Source organism: Scardinius erythrophthalmus (genome assembly GCF_964197995.2).
Source record: "Scardinius erythrophthalmus genome assembly, chromosome: 3".
In the NCBI taxonomy this organism is placed as follows: Eukaryota; Metazoa; Chordata; class Actinopteri; order Cypriniformes; family Leuciscidae; genus Scardinius; species Scardinius erythrophthalmus.
The window spans coordinates 30,342,375-30,356,932 of NC_138223.1; the positions used below are offsets into that span (position 1 = coordinate 30,342,375).

Here is a 14,558-nt window from a genome sequence, read left to right on the forward strand (position 1 = left end):
AGTTGCATGGGATGTTTTGTTGCATAATATAGTGCGATTTAGGCAACATATGCTAGTGATTCTCAATCGATTACTGTTACCACAGACAAAATTAACCTTTGATTCCTCTATATGATAAGGCAACCTACTTTTGACATGATTTTAAAAATTAACTCGGAAGCTTGTGGACATACACTACCATTCAAAAGTTTGGAGTCTGCAAGATTTTTTACAAAATAAATTCATATTATTATTATTGTTCAGAAAGGATGCATTAAATTGACCAAAAGTGATAGTAAAGATGTTATGAAAAGATTTCAAATAAATGAGGTTCTTTGTAGCTTTCTGTTCATCAGAGAATCCAGCGTATTGGAATGATTTTGGAATAACGGCCAGCTTTGCCATCACAGGAATAATTACATTTTAAAATAAAATAAAAAAGTTATTTTAGACTGTAATACTATTTCACAATATAACTTTTACCGGATTCTTGATCAAATTATCACAGCCATAAGAAACTTTCAAAAGCATGAACACACTTTTGGATGGTGAATATAAAGGTCAACCCTTTCATTTTTCTCAAGTGTCAGTGCTTGTTAAAAGCATGAAGAATTAAGCATGGGCTCAAGACATAGAACTTCTTGATTTATGTAAACTGTCTTTTGAATTTGAAGATGACCACCTTACTAAACTATACCAAAGCACCTGACAGGTCAAGGATTGTAATAATGGTTTCTAAGCACATTTCAGAGACTAACAGCTCAACGAATACTTCACCTTGAATAACCCTGCCAATCTGAAAGTGCGGAAGACGAAGACGCAATCTGAGAAACAACCAAAATCTGCCTTGGAATCGTACCTGGAAGTACTTTGGCCCACTTGACGACTCGGATCATCTGTTTGCCGGCGAGCTGGTTGAGGCTGGTGAGCAGGTGGTCGGTTGTGTCGGGCTGTGTGTTGTCATATCCAGCGAACACAACTTCAGGCTCTATGAGCTCCAGGACGCTACACACGGTTGGGGACAGAAACGGCGCCACCGTGGGGACGTGGGGGACGAGAGCGGTGGATGAGCTCAACTCTTTCTCGGAGGTCAGAAACGGAGGCCCTTCCTTCGAGTTCTGCAGGGAAGAATCCTCGCTAATGCTTTTCATCTTTCCCAACTTCTTCGACTTCCGTGCTGAGAAATAACAAACGTGTATTATTAAAGCTGTTCGCTTCAGCAGCCTGATCCATTTTATGCATAATTACAATTAATGTAAAGGTTCTTAAAATGATTTATAAGAGAGATAAATAATTTGAAATGAACAAGATATTAATGAAAAGACCCCCAGTGTAGTCTGGGAGCAGGACTCTTGCAGTTTTTCATATCTGAAAGGAGCTGGAGCTGATAGAAGTAATTATTGAAGTAGAGATGGATCTTATAGCAGGGATCACAGTTTAAATCCCTGCTGTATAGATGTGACCTCTTATGTAGTTCAGCAGGATGCTGTTAATTGACTGTGTGTGTGTTCCAATTTGATATTAATTGCAAGATTCCTGTGCCAACAGATTTCATATCACATCAGTAAGTGAGACTGAAGGTGGCATATGTGCTAGTCCCAATAAATGTTCAAATTTGGTAACTTCAATCAACATTATTAACTAACGTTTTCAAATCATATGCTTATATAAGAAAAAAAGATATATATTAAATGTGTCAGTAAACTCCATAGGTATAAATACATATATAGTGTCATTAAACTGGTTGAAATGTTATTTGTATACCCATGTTATTTGTCGTCTATCCAAATAGGTAAAAAAGCAGAATGACCACTCTCAAGTAATGACATCAAAGAAACGCCACAATTCTCATTCTATATTGGAACTATATGTAATTTTTATTTGTATTGCTGTCAAGATGCTCTTAAAGGACAGGACATAGACTGCAGGAAATCTTGTTTACTGAACTAAAGCTATTTACTCTGTTATTCAGAGATGATAGCTGGTTTAAGATAAACTATATATGAGACACACACATTTTTTAAACTTATTTGTATTTTATTTTATTTATTTAAGAAACTTTTCCCCAACAAACTGACATTTAGCAACCCAACCATGTAGACACGTGGCTCTGATAAGAGCTGGCCAAATGACTCTACTTACAACTTTTTTGTTTCTCCTGGTCTTTGTGTTTTTGTCCGTTTCTAAATTTGGAATCACTAGTTAATCTTTACCTAATGTGTCGTTTTCAGGAGTTTACATGGCCGTAGTGATGTACACAGGAAAACCCATAGTTAGTTGGGTTCATACCTGTCAACACTCCCGTTTTCCCCGGGAGTCTCCTGTATTTCACGCCCATCTCCCACCCCCCTCCCGTTTTGTTATTTCTCCCGTACAACTCCCGTAATTTGTATGGCCCAAACGTCGTTATATGAATAATCAACCCGTTCCAAGGTTGTCCAGTTGCCAGATCTTGTATGAAACCCATCCTACTCGCGCAATCAACACATCATACAAATTTCAACCCATTTGTGAGCTCAATCTGGCAACCTACAACCCAGTTGTGCCGTCGATATCTGCGCAGGTAGTAGACGCGGGAAGTTGAATAAGCGTTACTGGTAGAAATGGGAAAAGACTCAGTGGTAAGTGAATATTTAACGCAATTAACGCAGCATCCGTTTTTTTCTGTCATCCTTTGGCTGCGTGGCGTTACATTATGCGCTTTTATTCTTACTATGCTTTTAAACCATTCAAGCCATATCTTACTTATTTTTTAAAACTTTAAAAGCGGAAAGCGCATCACTCATTCCTGGGAATACATTTGACATCACAGCCTGACCTTGACGGAAATAAATATCCTACGCCAAAAGTACCAGAGAAAACGTCTCAGCTGTGCTCAGATTTGTAAACCGTACAGTTGGTTTTTCAATCCGTACCCGTTTCGCCCCGTGGCAGGGACACAACAAAAATAGGGACACACGAGAAAGCCAAAATAGAATGCAAAATTTATTAACAAAATAGAACTAAACAGAAAAAAACCTAAGTAGGCTACAAGGTAACAGTGAACAAATTCATAATCCGTGCACGCTTTCGCAATCGTTGTTTTGTAAATCGTTCTTTCGCAATAGTTGTTTGTAATATTCAGTTCCTGTGAAAAATTGTGAAATACTGTTCCAATAGGTGAAGTTACACAACAATATGCTGATTGATTACATAACAATATTTGGATGTAATATTCAGTTCCAGTGAAAATCTGTTCCAGTTAATGGAGTAGGCCTATGCACAGGTGATGTGTAATATTCAGTACCAGTAAACTCCACCCGCTGGAACAGTTTCTTACAGTAACTGAATATTACACAACATCACCTGTTCAGTTTTGCAAACTGTAGGCTACTCACAGATTTGTGGCCTATACCTTATTTTAGAAATCTGATTTTCTGTATATTGATTTGTTGTGTATTGTTAAGATAAATACAACTGTCTTAACTGAATTTTTCTATGATTTGGCGACAGGGGTGTGTAATGTATAGATGACATGAAACCACATGTGGTTGAACTGAACCCCCCCAGGTCTCCCGTATTTTGGTGCCCAAATGTTGACAGGTATGGTTGGGTTTAATAATAAGGTGGCCCTAAGTTTTCAATAATATTCCAATAATAAGGTGGCCCACAGTGTGACCCTTGTCTAGCATTTGTTACACCAACAACGAAAATCTTTTTGAAATCAACCACACTATCAAAGTTTTAAACAGCTCCCCAAGTACACACTCATATTGTGTTGCAATTATATTGAAAACACAGATGTATGTGAAGTACTTTTCAATATGTTTTTTAAGTCACTTACCTTTTATTAAAAAAAAAAACTAAAAAAAATGTTTCTGTGGAACATTGTAAAGCTTTACTACAAAGGCAGTGCCTCTTATTATACCATTCACAATAATATATATTTTTTAATCTCTTGGATATGTTTTATATGTTTTAAGATTTATGATCTCAGGTGTGACGGTATGATTGTTTCATATCATTTCACAACAGATTTTAGTCCCATAGTAAGTAAATTCAGTTACCCCCAAGATTCATCCCAGCTTGTAGACACTTCCGTACTCTGCAGGCTGGGCAGTTTTTCCGCCGAATCTTGTCAATGATACAGTCATTCCTCCCAGCACACAGGTAGTTGTGCTGACCTGCAAGAAGAATAGAAAGTGTTCAAGATCTCTGTAAAAATCTCTGTCTGTATCCTTTTTTTTTCTGTCGGAATTGTTATAGAAATTAAGAATTAGTTCTCTCATGTTCAGATGAATAAATTTAACACCTTTTTAAAAAAATATATATATATATATATTTTGGTTAATTTGAATAATTCATCAATATAATATGAATTGAATTCAATTTATTATGGAACACAAAAAAGAAAGATGTCAGTTACATGCATTAGTCAAAGTGGGACCTTCACAAGGACACAGTGATGCATTCTGGTCATCTCTATGCAAGTATCAGACGAAAAGAAGACAGCTGTCCTACACTTTACGCCCCTCACTATTATCATAGAGCACAAATGAGCCATCCCAAATAGTGTTTTTGAGTGTGTCATGGGTTGGCTGATGTCTTGGCGCGGGATACTACGACAGAGACCGTAACAGCCTGAGAATCCCTCATGCGCTGCCTTCATCAGCCAAGGCCACAGCTCTCGTTTCAGAGCACCATTCCGCTCCACTGGCTCGCCGCACACCCACGCGCTCCACGGGCCGGAGCAGCGCGCCGCAGGGCCGCATCCAGGCACTGTGGCCATGTACATCTCTCTTTCATTCTCTTACCCATATTCCACCCCCTCTTTCACTCGTGCATCATGGGAAGGACGTGCTACCTACATGAGGGCACTTTCCTTTAGCGCTTATGCACCGTGTGGCTGCAGACAGGCACAATGAGTGTTTTCGGTGGTGGGGAAAATGCTCAGCGAGTCTGTCTAAAAGCTGCCAAAAAAGCCCAGGATCTGCAAACGGAGCAACAGCAGCTGTAGCCTCGCCACTATTTCTGGCTAAATCACATGACCCCTTACATAAGCCCATTTTTCTTGCTCTAAAAAACCGTAAACTGCGACACAGGAAACACAACGAAGCCCTCCTCCGCCTCACCACCCAAACACAGACGCAAATCAGACCTGAAATCTGTTCGGCCGACTCTCTGACCACTCTCCGCAGCTGCCCCACAAATCCTGTTAATCATTATCCCAACAGAAGCACTTACATAGACTGCATCGTGCTCTGTGTGTCTGTATCAGCGCACGTGTGTTCGTTAAGGTGTTTATGGACAAAGGTAGCAGAGAGACTGTTTGTGTGCCTGAGGACGAGAGAGGAACGTCAAGTATAGTAATAGAGTTTCAGCACACTGTAGGTTGTGGATCTGTATCTGTGTGGTGTTTATGTTGATTGCCTTAAAGAATCACAGCAAGTTTAGTTTAGGATTTTTTTGATTGTGTGCTTTTAGTGTTGAAAGTTTTAAGTTCTGTTTCCTTGGTGAGACAATACTAAAATTCAAATTGAGTTTGAAAATATCATATATCATTTACTATCATTTACCCTCATATCATTCCAAACCCAACTTTTTTTCTTTCTTCTGCAGGACATAAAAGGAAATATTTTAATGATTATCCGTTTGGGTGAATTTAAAGGTAGGGTAGGTAGGATTTTTATATACCAATACATAATTAAAATGTAAGTGCTCTGAAAAAGAGAGTATAAAAATCGAGTGACTGTAGACCTTTTAATCTGCAATAAACACAGCTCATTATCTCCATTCGGGACGAAACAATTGATTGGTTTGGGCGACTGTCACTCACTCTCGCAACCATGGCTACCACCCCTGTTGCTAGATCTGCCCATATGCGTGCGCAGATTTGAGAGGCGCAGAACCTAAGAAGAGTAAAATCATGGCAGAGAAAGAGCATTCAAAATTCAAAGCACCTGCATATTCAGTCAGCAAAGGCAAACAAGGCAAAAACTACTTCCTCGGACCCTGGTTGCCCACACTCTTGAACGACCTCCTCTGCTTCGCCCTCGACCCCGGACCTGTCCTCGAACCGACGATGCGGTACTTGTCACCGGAGTGTAACGTTAGTCCTCATCAGAGTCAACAATGTTTTCATCATGGAAACTCTTACATGAAAAACACCGTATGTTATGAATCTTACACGAAATTCACCTTCATCACAGTGTAACTGATGGTAATGGAAAAACGTGTATCAATGAATGCAACCTGTTTTTAGCTTTGCCTTATAATAGCTCGTTACCAAATCAAACAAAATATAATTTAAACTTTACCAGTATCGATATGCTAGCTTGATAGTGAGTACTAAAAGCCATCTTATTTGTTTATATTTATAGTGGTAAAGTTAGGTATTTTATTACATGTGATTCTGACATGATGTCACTGCATGCACTGCGCTCCTTCCTCTCCACTCGTCTCAGGTAAATAAATGCGTCTTCCAGCTGAGCCTGAGCGGTCGGTGTCGCGCGTTCATGTGTTTTGGGGGGAGTGGCTTTGGAAGGAGCTCAGAAGGGAGGGGGTGGAGTGAATAGCAATAATTAGCTGTGTTTACAACAGTCGTGAGAGGTCTACAGACACTCGATTTTTATACTCTCTTTTTCAGAGTACTTACATTTTAATTATGTATTGGTATATAAAGACAGTTTAAACAAATTTGGAATGTTTTTTTTTTTAGAAAAATCCTACCTACCCTGCCTTTAAGACAATGACAGTACATTGCGCCATAAGATTGCCTGTGCGTCAATTATCTTTTCACACTCCAGTCCAGTAAGTGGCGGAAATGCTCACCTGCTTCTTCTGGTGTTTCTGCACACCAGTGTAAAAGGTGCTTTTTACCACCATTTTTTTTTTTTTTTTTTTTACTGTTAAAATTGCTTGCATATTGGGCTGTTTTTTCACCAAAACCAATCGGAGCAATTGGAAAATGTTTAGCGAGCCACATACACTTTTCCTGAAATTCTTGGGTGCTTTATTAAGGGTCAAAGTGAGTCACAATGTACTATATTTGTATTGAATTAACCCAACTTTTTTCTTTTCTTTTTTCCTCCTTTGTGTGTGTTCCCCAGAAGAAATTAATGCAGGTTTGAAACGACGTAAGGTTGAGAAAAGTTTTACTGCTGATTTCTTTAGCCACTTCTAGCCTGAAATGTTGTGGATTCTTTAATCCAACAAATTCAACTCCTCATACACATTGTACCAAATGTCATTAGTTTCCACAAAAGTGAGTTTCATTTGTTAACAAACAAGTATTAATTTTTTTTCTGCCTTAAATTATTACATTTCTAAAATACATAACTTAGACAGTTACCTCTGATAAGAGATCACTCTAAATTGTAATGTCGATACATGCATTTTCTGTAAAGCTGCTTTGAAACGATGTGTATCGTGAAAAGCGCTATACAAATAAATGTGAATTGAATTAATATTAAGGCTGAATTTGGAATACTATTTCAACCATTTCAAATCAACCTAAGTGTGTGCATGTTAAATGCTAACACGAGGGTTCCTGTACAAGCTTTTCTACTTTTAGCCAATTACATCATTCATGATAGGGCGATGTACGGAAACCCTAGCCAGTCAGCTTATAAATGAAGCAGACATTTACAATGTATGGAATGGATTGTGAGACTCATATAGTGCAGTATTCACAACTTTTTTTTCTGCAGTTTTCCAGCTTCCGTGTCCTTTCTGGCTTTAACTTGGACACATTAAAGGGGGGGTGAAATGCTATTTCATGCATACTGAGTTTTTTACACTGGTAAAGAGTTGGATTCCCATGCTAAACATGGACAAAGTTTCAAAAACTAAGTTGTACGTTTGAAGGAGTATTTTTGTTCCAAAAATACTCCTTCCGGTTTGTCACAAGTTTCGGAAAGTTTTTTTCGAGTATGGCTCTGTCTTACGTAAGATAGAGCGGAATTTCCTTATACGGGTCCTAGGGGCACTTCTATCGGAAGGACGCGGGCGCGCGCGCACTCGTAGAACAGAGCAAGAGAGTGAAAGCAGTTCGCCATCAAAGCGCCCTGCCCGGCTTTAGGGAAGTCAATGTCACCAAAGAAGTGTGTTTTTGGTTGCCAGGGCAAGACAACCCTGCACAGATTCCCAAAGAACCCAGCGTTAAGGCACCCGTGGATGGAGTTTGTTTTCCTGAGCATAAACGGAGTTGTGTAAGACTGTTGTTCCCTGCATTTCGACGATGATTGTTTTATAAACAAAGCCCAGATCGACGGATTTGCAGATCGTCTAATGCTTAAGGATCGAGCAGTCACAATGATAAAGGTTCGCGGTCGTGCGTTGGAACGGTGAGTAAAACTGTTGAACAAATGTCTCTGTGTGTTGTTAGCTCGGCGCGTTAGCACAGCTTTAGCTCCGCCCACACGGCCCGCCTCCAGCCGCTCGTTTTTTTCCGGAAAGACTCGGTACAGCCTATCTTTCAATTAAAAATATAATAAAACAAACGACTTTTTGGAGATATGAAGGATGCAATATTACTCTATAGGTACTCAAGATTAACAGGAGATTGAGTGAAAATGAGCATTTCACCCCCCCTTTAACTTCTCCTTCAAAGTGGCTCTCCTTACGTCAAGCTTTCAGATCTAAATGTAGGCTAGATATGTGACACTGTATTACCATGAAAACTCATGGTAATACAGTGTCATATATCTAACCTACATTTAGACCAAGATGAATAAGCCGCCCCTTTTCACATTAGCCGTTAGCTACAACATGTAGCATAGAAAAACACAGGCCAATGAATCAGCATCTGTCTAGTTCACTTCAAATCTCTTCCAAACATGTGACTCACTGCATCATTAAGGAAATCAGGGGTGTTCAGACTGCCATTTTCAATGAGACTCAGTGACCTCTGACCTTTAACAACCGTCAGTGATGCGATAAAAAGTTTATCTGAGCTTGACTAGCAAAGGGAGTTAAGAAAATGATCCACCAGCCAATGCAGCACTTGCTTTAGTAGCTTATACTGTAGCAACCAACAGCTCCATGACCTCCACCGATTAAATAACAGTGTGAATCCCCTTTCAGTATATGGCATTACCAATTTCAATTTCTCAAGTAAGAGACTGACTTATTTCTGCTAAATGTTTCTTTTTTTTTTTCTTTTTTTTTTATATAAACTGCAGCTAATAACTCTTGTTTTCTGTGTTCTTCCAGCACGACCAGATTCAGCCTTCAGAGGGATTATTGTATGAACAGACACATGAGAGTTAAATTACAGACCATAGCGCAGCTGTAATCATTTATGAAAATACTTTTTTTCCAGTTTCCTCTCATCATTTGTTATTTCCACACGTGTACTTCCTGCACTTTGCAGTCCTCTGCTTTCCTGTTAGAAATTGTATCTGGTCCAAGGTTGAAAAGCTACAGCTTTATCTGTGTAGAACGTCAAACAGTGCTTTAATTTCCAGTGGAAAAACATGTTATATATTTGTACTGTACATGGAAATGAATCTTTTTTGCTGTGCATTATGCTTAGAGCTGCCTTGAGGGCAACATACAGATTAATAAACTAAGATTGTTCAGAATCAGAATTGGTTGTTGTGGTTGCAATGCTAAATTGAAACAGTAAGAAGCAGCTGTCATCAACTGACCAGAAAACACCCTTTTGTAACCTCAGACATATAAAAAATACAGGGTCATGACCTATGTCCTAAAATATATTGATGTTGGAAACACAGATGCCAATATGTGATAGCCGTCATCCGATTTGCTTAAACACAAAGGGTGTCTCGTTTTGCATTGATGTCAAAGAACAAAGGTATCACCCAGAAGACGGAAGAGATGGCAGATACTGAAAGCAGCGGTGCATAGGCAAACACAGAGGGTTATTTGAGGTGAGGAAAAAATGACACGTATGACCTGTTTAGTGGACTGTATTGTTGTTCGACCTGTTAACACTACAGTGCACGTCACTGACCAATGAAAGCGCTCTGAATTCGGCCATGTTTCAGTACGTATGTCTGTCAAACTCAGTTTGTGGAGTTTCAATTTTTGTCATTAAAAGCTTATTTCAGATTCATCCTTAGGGCTGTAAATTATGGAAGCCATTTCTGCTTTAAAAAAAAAAAAAAAACGATATCTCACAATTGTGACTTTATATGTGACTGCAATATACAATGTACAAAAGTTTGATTAATAAAGCAATGTATACTCCTCTATTTCAAATAAATGCTGTTCTTTTGACATTTTCTATTTATCAAAAAACCTTGAAATGTATCACATTTCCCCCAGAAATATTAAGCAGTATAACTTTTAAATATTGATAGTAATAAAGCATGTTATTTGAGCACCAAATCAGCATATTAGAATGATTTCTGAAGGATCATGTGACACTGAAGACTGGAGTAATGATGCTGAAAATTTAGCATTTGCCATCAGAGGAATAAATTACATTTCATTTTAAATTGTACTAATATTTATGAAAAACAGAAATATATTAAAATAAGTCACATTATAGTTTTCATATATATATATATATGTATATATATATATATATATATATATATATATACATATACATATAAAAACTATAATGTGACTTTATTATTAGCTTATATGGAAATTATTATTATTTCCCTTGCAAAGAAGTATCCTGGTAATTTGTACTTATTGGCATCATCAGGTGCTGCGTTTTGTTGTTATTGTTGTTGTATTTCCATGAGTTTCTCACTCACATACTGATGCATGTTTCTGTTCTAAATACACAAATAACTGTCATATATGGACCCATACATCATGTTAAAACCACTGAAGTAGATCATCAGTATTATAATTACAAAGTCACAGAAAAGTTTCAAAAACTCCTCTGAAATTAGGTCTCTTGTTTCATTATGGTCTACCACAGCGTTTCTCAAGCCTGTCCACCCACCACCACTGGGACCCCCTTTAATGGTCTAGCAAGTTCAATATAAGCCTATAAATGGTGAGTTGTGAAGGACTGACACTGAATATCATTAACATGATGACATGCCAAGACACTGATGGCTTTTGAATAATAAGCATCTGCTGAGCTGTCTGAAAAATAATCACTGCACAACCCATATGGAAATCACAGCCATGCTACAGACTGTGGTTTGCATGGGAGTTTGAAAATGGACAAGTGATGAGGAAGTGTGTTGATGGGAAAACTGTAGATAGAAAAACTGCCTTCTTTTTTTTTTAAATCGAGGAAGGACATCTCAAACATTAAAAAACCTTGATGGTGTGGCAGTACCTATATTTATATGTATGCCAATAATCTGATAATTGACAATTATAAGAATAAGAAATTACTCGCATTAAGATTTTACATGACTTGAGCAAACCTCTTTAAATCTGTTTACATGCCATTATTTTGATTATACTCAAATAAATGTGGTTGTTTTATTGGCATTGTACTGCAACTGTGAAACATTTCACATCCCACAATACTGTTAAATTGAAATGCAATAGACCAATTTGCTGCAAAAATTGCTTTCATTGCTTTTTATCCGCGCTAGGATATCGGGCCTCCTTAATTTTGTAGAAAATGCTTGAAGTGTATCCATTCTAAACGTTTTTGATCATCAATAATACGCATGATGTCCATGGCCAGTAAAACTCTTAAGCATAAGCTTTATTTCCTGAGCTCCCCAGTTTTCAAAGCATGTGCATTTCGGTGCACAGGTTTTTTGTTTTGGAAATGCACAGAATGGTTCCAAATTGGGTACTAGCTCTAACACCAGCACAGTCAAAAAGGGTTGGAAACATGCCTTTATAAAGACGTCTAACACCAGGAACAGCTAAAACACTATAAACATTGTACGTGGATTCCTTTCATTTAGCGGTTGTCCCTCTGCATGCCGGAGGTCCCAAACCCTACAGCTAAACCAACACGGTGAAACACGTCTATCCCTAGAGCCAAATGTAATTACAAATTCTTATAATAAAGGAACAAATATTTTAGTGCTCAGACTGAACAGCTGTAGAGCTCCTAATAAAAGTCTGTTGAGAATTAGCTAGTACCATATGGCCACTTCACACTATTCCCACAGAAACAAGTGTTTATGATGCTATTAGTTATTATCTGAACAACTCAGCAACTACACAACAGAGGTTGTTAAGTGGTGACTGCAATATTTTCCTTTTGCGGTTTTCTTTCGTACCAGAGAGAGCACTTCAGAACTTTTCACACTTCAAAAAAGTGTGAAGGGTGAAAAAAATGGTCTATCTACTTCCTCCCAATAGGAAGGCTATTCCAAAAGGTAGCCATCTTAATTATGCTGCCTCCTAAGATGCATTGTTTTGGCCAAATTCTAAAGGTGTGGTCACATTTAACATTGTTAGTTAAATTTTACCAGTGAAATCCAGTCATTTCGAAAGAAATCCATGCGATCTGGAATTTCATGTGAGGGGATTTCAGATTTCAGAACAGGCTGACATTGGTCACGCACATAATCTCTGTGTTGACCAACAGAAAAACTGCTTGGTTTAAAAGTGACCTCATACATTGCTACCACCATTGATACAAAGCGACAATAAAAAAAAATTAATTCACAGTTGTTTTTTTTTACAGAAATTTCACCAAAAGTTTTCTAATGTAACCACACTTTTAGAAAGCATCACGTTTATACTTTGTGGCAAATGAGGCAAGAGAAACTCGTTAAATACTAAAGTGAATTGTTAAAAATTACAGTGTAAATAAGATCTTCTTTTTTTGCCAGTATTTGTGTTAGCTGAGTATTTAGAGAATGTTTTTTTGAGGCACACCAACAGTACACATTTTCGAACAATTCCTAACAAAAATAAAAAAATAACTCATCAGCTCAGTAGTAGAGACTCCCAGGACCTTAAATGGATGGCTCAGATAGGTGAGACTTAATGTGTACTGTTGGTGTGCCTCCAGGAACAGGGCTGGAAAACCTTGTGCTGTTAGCTTAGCAACATGCTAATGACAAATTTCACTGAAATCAATTGCCTGTCGAGTCTCCCTTGTGTGGAGCGTTGTTTGTGTTAAATTACTGCCAATGTAAAGCATTCAAAATCTTTCTCTTATAACAGTTAGGATACTGCCTTAGAAGGCAGCTGCCCATTTAGGCATCAGGCAGCAAGGCTAGGTTTTAAAACAGACCTGTCTCTGTCTATTCCCTCACCGTGTCTAACGTTTTATCCGTTTCCAATCTTACTGCTCACTCTCCTTCTTCCCCTAGCTCACTCTTCATAATCGCTCTCTCTCTCTCTCTCTCTCTCTCTCTCTCTCTCTCTCTCTCTCTCTCTCTCTCTCTCTCTCTCTCTCTCTCTCTCTCTCTCTCTCTCTCTCTCTCTGCCTCCTCCCTCCACCCCCACTCTCTCTCTCTCTCTCTCTCTCTCTCTCTCTCTCTCTGCCTCCTCCCTCCACCCCCACTCTCTCTCTCTCTCTCTCTCTCTCAGATGGTAACTAGGCTGAGGTCAGGTAAGGTAATGGAGCGCACACTCTTACACAGCACTACCTCTGCTGTGGTGTCGGGAAAGCGGCTGCACTTCTGAATGCCCTTGAGGTGTGACCTCATTCAGGGCTCTTAGGAACAATCATGACATGAGAAAATGCTTGATATAAACACACACGCTTTTCAAACGTTTCATAACTTCATCTATTACTATCATTAACTAATAAATTACTAAATTTGTGTAATAGGGAATGTTACAGCATAATGTACATTCAGCCGGTCATTATCTCTGAATAAACCCTGACAGGATGAACAAGACACGACATGAAGAGTAAGGGTCTTGTATCACCCTGGAATGTTTATTTTGCAATAACGACTGTATTCATGCAGCAAGTTTTCATGCTGATTTACAAATAATAAATAAATGGACATGAAATATCTCACAGGTAATGTGAAACTAGGTCATTATACAAAACTATTTGACCCATCAAGAATTCCAGAGAGCCACGTATTGACAAAGGAATAGTGAATTCCCCTAGCCCCGCCCCCAAAATGAAAATTAATTTACTGATCCTCATGTCATTCCAAGCCCAAACTTTTGATAATCTTCAAAACAGAAGATATCTTTAATGAAACCTGAAATTTCTGTCCCTCAATTGAAAGTCCATGCAACCAAAATGTTGACGCGTAAAAAAGTTCAGAGAGAAGTTGCAAAAGTAATCCATATGAATCATGCAGTTTAACTGAAGTCTTCTGAAGAGACATGATCGCTCTATGTGATGAACAGATTTCATTTTTATTCACATATAAATATTAGTTAACACACATACAAATATGGAGCACATCAAATATGGTAAGCGGATAATCAGCTGTACTTGCTTGATGTACGATGAACAAACCTCATTGGTTATTGCAGAATTAAACTGCTTGATTCATATGGCTTACTTTTGCAATGAAATGTCTTTATGAAAATTTTGAAGCATGACAGTTTTGGTTTGCATAACCATTCGATGGACGGACTGAAATATCTCAGGTTTCATTCAAAATACCTTTGGTGTTTCGAAGATGAAGGTGGTTTTGGAACAACATGATGGTGAGTAATTGATGACAGAATTTTCCGCTAGATATAGCTTACTGTCTGCTATATGAAAAACATGG

The 14,558-nt window shown here is 38.3% G+C and overlaps 1 protein-coding gene across 2 annotated transcripts in view; it reads right to left on the reverse strand.

Annotated features, from left to right (window-relative positions):
• nr3c2 (nuclear receptor subfamily 3, group C, member 2) overlaps nucleotides 1–14,558 on the reverse strand; it is an 83,740-nt gene that overhangs the window by 18,899 nt on the left and 50,283 nt on the right. For both annotated transcript variants that reach the window (XM_081362072.1, XM_081362073.1), the window contains 2 exons: nucleotides 4,026–4,142; nucleotides 839–1,156 (listed from right to left, as the gene is read on the reverse strand). In XM_081362072.1, coding sequence (XP_081218198.1) covers nucleotides 839–1,156; nucleotides 4,026–4,142 — 435 coding nt within the window. The remainder of the gene's footprint in view (nucleotides 1–838; nucleotides 1,157–4,025; nucleotides 4,143–14,558) is intronic.